Source organism: Dichomitus squalens (genome assembly GCF_000275845.1).
Source record: "Dichomitus squalens LYAD-421 SS1 unplaced genomic scaffold DICSQscaffold_7, whole genome shotgun sequence".
Classification (NCBI taxonomy): Eukaryota; Fungi; Basidiomycota; class Agaricomycetes; order Polyporales; family Polyporaceae; genus Dichomitus; species Dichomitus squalens.
The window spans coordinates 716,188-721,012 of record NW_006766889.1 but is presented as its reverse complement, the minus strand read 5'-3'; the positions used below and the strand labels follow the sequence as shown (position 1 = coordinate 721,012).

Genomic DNA, 4,825 nt, shown 5'->3' with positions numbered 1-4,825 from the left:
AGCCCAACTTCACGGTACCCATCGGCGCTCCCACTAAGTTCCCAGCGCTGGACAAGCGTCTGGAACTGTGGCGCGATGTACGGAAGGATGCGGAGGCAGCGCTGCGTATGGAGAAGGCGGCAATGAAGGAGTCGTTCGAACGTGACAAGCCAAAGCCCCACGAGTTCAAGCCTGGAGACCGTGTCTGGATGGACTCACGGGATGTCACCATCCATCAGGCCAGCCGCAAACTGGGACCACGACGACTTGGACCATACGAGGTACTGGAACGCACCGGCGAACTCACGTACCGACTTCAACTCCCCCCTTCCATGCAGAACCGACACGCCGTCATCCACGTCGACCGCCTCACACCCTGGACGGGCAACGACGTCAACGGCATACTTCCGCCCCCGCCGGAACCAGTCGAAGTCGAAGGGGAACTCGAGTACGAGGTCGAAAAGATTGAAGACAGCCGCACGTACCGTAATCAGTTCCAATACCTAGTGAAGTGGAAAGGCTACGACGAAGGCCAGAACAGCTGGGAGCCGGCAAAGGACCTCACTCATTGCCAAGAGCTCATCGACGAATTTCATGAACGAAACCCCACCGCCCCACACCGAATCGCTGCCGCCATCTTCCAATCCCTTCCCTGGCAACCCCTCGTCAATTTCACCGCTACCGCACCCTCCGAACTCGAATGGGCTTCCGGACGACGCCCTGGCCTAGGGTCCATCGGGGACCAACGGACCTTAGGAGGGGGGTAATGTCACGGACGTTGGACAGACGCCCCTTTTTGCCGCCCATTCCCCTCTCCTTGACGCCCACCTTCCATTTTCGGACCATTTCCTTTCTTAGCCCATCCCAGTTTGGACACTGCAGATACGTTCCCACACCCGCATGCTACGTTCCCGTGATCGCCATGCCTTTGCCTTTTCCTTCCCGCCCTTTGTTCTCCCTTTGTCATCTTCACTGCCTCGCTCTCGCGCCTTGTCTTTGGTTGCTAAGCAGCCCTTCTAGTATATAAGGACCCCCCTAGGCGCTTCCTAGTCCCCATCTCGACCTCTTGGTCATTGGGACTAGGTGAGTGACCATAGCGTTGTATCTCTCTTCGATTGCTAATGTATAACTTGGTCATTGGGACTAGTCTGTCGCTGGTTGCGTGAAGACTAGCTTTCGTCGGTCTCGTGCCTTCGTGCCGACCGCCGCTCTGCCCCGTCGAGTTTTCTGTCACGTTTATCCCTCTCTCTCTCTCTTTTCCCTTTCGGCTCCTTGCCGCTCGTCTACGGGCTCGTCACCGAACGTCGACCCGAGTCTACGCGCCTAGTCGCCGCGACAACGCGTGCTGGGATACATTGACACCTGTTCCCACCCTGCGCCTGCCTGCCGCCCTGCTGCCTCCCGCATCTCACGCCAGCCTATCTACTGCGTGTAAAGTGTGTGGCTTGCGTGGCTATGAACTTGTGCTTATGGAACTGTCAGTGTTACTGTACTGTGGCCTACCTGTGTACAGTCTTTGCCTGCCACCTCTTACCGTTATGCAAGTACTAACCAGCTCACCTGTACATCAGCAAAAATGTTCAACCGTTGTAATGCGGGTTATAATGGCAATATGAGGAGTGGCTATATAACCTTTCACTGTAACCCCAGTCTTGACAATGTTAGTGTTGTATTGGTGTTAGATATGAGAGCTTAGTTTTTGTGATCACTATAGTCTGTCGCGCTGTCATTGCAACTCACAAGCTCGCACTGGAACACATGGGCCTGCTCAGGCAGGGATTATCACGAGAGCTGGGAGTTCCCATGGTATTCCCATCATATATATGGTCAAGGTCTGATGCAGGCAAACCGTGGGACACTTTGACACGATACCACGCACAGAAAATATGCGAAAACCAATGAAATTAGATTAGGCTAACTATAATATGACAAAGTCACAGGACTATCTTCTCGACACCCTCGCACCAAATGCCCTTAGTCTCACTGATAACCCGCACAATGCTCTCCTCTGCCTTCTTTGCCATCTTGATCATCGCGCTTGCATAGGCCGACGGGGTCGATGGCAGCACAGAGTGGGAGAGCTCCAGGAGTTGCAACGCTCCGGCTTCAGCTGTCTCAGACACCGCAGTGGCCAAGGAGCCGTCCGAGGCGAGCACGTTGAGCGAGGCATGGAACCGGGAGGACTGCGCAGTCTTGATGACCGAGGTGCAGAGGAGGAGTGTCCTGAGAGGAGGGTGGAGGGTTGCGCAGCTCGGCGTATGGGAAGTTTTGAGGTACGCGACCATAGACATGATACCAGAGACCAATGCGAGGCGGGTGTCAGCTGTATGCGCAGAAACCCAGATGAAATGTACCTGACTGTTAGCACGAGTTCTCAGTGAATCATGGTCAGTACGAACCTCCGGTACAGTGAAGTCAAACACGCTCTCCGCCAATTCCCAGATACTGACAGTAGTCAAGGTCAAGTAGAACACACGAATGACGATTGACCAGTGGCGCATGAGCAGCAGCAGCATCCATTGTCCTCGCAAGAAATGCGCTGCAAAGGACATGAGCAGCATCGGCACGAACGGCAGCTGGTAGAGAGTAGGCAGCATGACTGACCGTCATAAGGCAAACACCCGAGCTGCTAAGTACAGTACAGTCAGTATGAGGGTCTACACAAATGTCGTAAGTGTAACGGTCGTGGTGCGCGCGAGACCATATGATTGGAGTGCAAAGATAGTCTGCTTGCCGTTATAGCAAGTGGTCCAGTCAGGTCCGCACTAGCAGATTTTGTTTGAGCAGGTGATGAGCTGGATGGTGGGAGAGGCAAGGAAAGGAGCGACAACTTATCTGCGTGCTCGTCCCGGCTTTTGAGGAAATGACAAAGACCATGACAGGTCGTGAGCTATGACATTACGTGTGCCAATGTATGGCAGCTGGGCTACGATCTGCTGCCTTGACCCTAACCCAATGCTCTTGCAGCCAGGACAACCGTGACCGTGCACCATCAATATGCTTTTCGAGGAGACGACACTTACTTCTTTGATCGTCTCAACAACGTCCTCCTACCCACCTTCGGAGGAAATGGTGTTCGCAATCGCATTTGATGGAGGCATGGATGACTTGGATGGTGACGCAGTAGCGTCAGACACTGATCATGCGCTGGTCATGCGAGTAGTCATGGTCTTGGGGGGCTGAAGAAGACTGAGTGTGAGATGGATCTGGCAGGAGAGAGACTTAGAACTGGTTGAAGCGCACTAGCAGAGAGCGGTACACGACGAGAGACGGTGGTAGTGGTGACGGGCAAGGTGGTAGAGTGTTGCCGCGGGCGAAGGATTCAACGCTGTGCCTGCACTGAACGCGCGGCAATTTGAGCGACAGCGAATGTAGAGGCCTCCGGTATCACCTGGGCCTGTGCACATATGGTTGTATTTCTGTACGCATGTCAAAGAATAGCTATTGGATGATATATGTATGGCGAGCCTATTGTATGCAATGTCATTGCTATCAGTGTCCCCGACGGCCTTATAAATCGCCTCGCCCCGCCAAGGTTGACAATGGCAGGCTCATGTATTCCAATCCCCTGCTTGCCAATTTTGGCGTTACAATTCTGGGCACGTGTGGCATTGCCGCTGGCACGGTTTCGCACATTTGCTGATGTATGCGCTCACTACTATGTACCACAAACATCCTTATGCTAGTACCTACCTTGTAGCCTCAAAGCAGTCAGTGAGAGTGCCGATGGTGGGAGAACAGAAGAGAGAGTGTGCAGAAGGCGAGACGGCAATTGACCGCATTTATGAGTGCGTCGGGGATGTCGATGGCATCATGGACGAAGGGGTCAGGAACGAGATCGAGGACCAGCCAGACATGGAAATGGATGATAGTAGTCGTTTGGCGCCCAGAGAATGGATGGGCTCGGCAGGAGCCTGCCGCTGATCCGAGCACACCACCCGGCGTGGGACATGCGACGCTGATTTTTACATTCACTGTAACCCATAGCCCTCGGGACAGGCCCGAATATATGGGTTTTGAGGGGTTATGGGCTGCGAGAACTTAAGCGCCTTATATGCGCCCCTGATTAGTCCCAGTTAGCGAGCGCTGGAAAGGCGTCTACTGACCCTTTGAGGGAGCGCTATGGGATTTCGAACAGACTCACCTACCCACATCGTGGTCCGAGCATGGATGGACACTGGGAGGACTCTGGGAAGCATGCATCGAGTATTACAAAGGTTATTGATGAGCTTAATCTCAATGTGAGCCCTATTACCGTATGGGTTTTGGGCCCTAGAAAGCTATGGGTTATTGGGTACCAGGGGCCTATGGGTTATGGGGTCGAATTCCCCCTATCCCGACTTGGGAAAGCCAAAATCCTATGGGTTTCGGGAGTTTATGGGTTACCAGGGGTATGGGTTAGGAGTGTCACGAACCGCCCTCACGGCGCTATGTTTCCTTTTCGATTCGGACCACTGCCTCGTACGTTTCCTTATTGTTCACTACTCGCTACGGTTTCCCTTTGTCCACACACGGACAATAGCTCCCTTTGTTCCCACGTCCGCTATTGTCCTACACCCCTTGTACTCCGTACCCATGGCGACGCTATTGTTCTCTAGCGCCCATTGTTCGTTCCCTGTATATAGCTGGATCCCTTGCTACCTGGAGACTCTAGTTTCGACCTCTTGTCTCCAGGTAAGCCATCGTGTATTTCGCTCTGTAGATACCTCGCTCAATACACAACTTGTCTCCAGTCCTGCCTGTTGAGCTCCGCTCCAGTCTCACTGCGATCAGAGCTCGTCGACGCTCCTGCCTGCCTCGCTCGTCTCCACTTACTCGCTCGACAGTCAGTCGTAACATTAGGTCG

At 53.7% G+C, this 4,825-nt stretch overlaps 1 protein-coding gene across 1 annotated transcript; it reads right to left on the bottom strand.

The window, feature by feature from the left end:
- Positions 1-1,913: 1,913 nt before the first annotated feature.
- On the bottom strand, positions 1,914-2,576 carry DICSQDRAFT_168235 (uncharacterized protein; the record flags this gene model as incomplete). Its single annotated transcript, XM_007363844.1, has 2 exons — positions 1,914-2,333; positions 2,379-2,576. 2 exons carry the CDS (start codon positions 2,574-2,576, stop codon positions 1,914-1,916), a joined length of 618 nt encoding a protein of 205 aa, XP_007363906.1.
- Between the last annotated feature and the right edge of the window lie 2,249 nt (positions 2,577-4,825).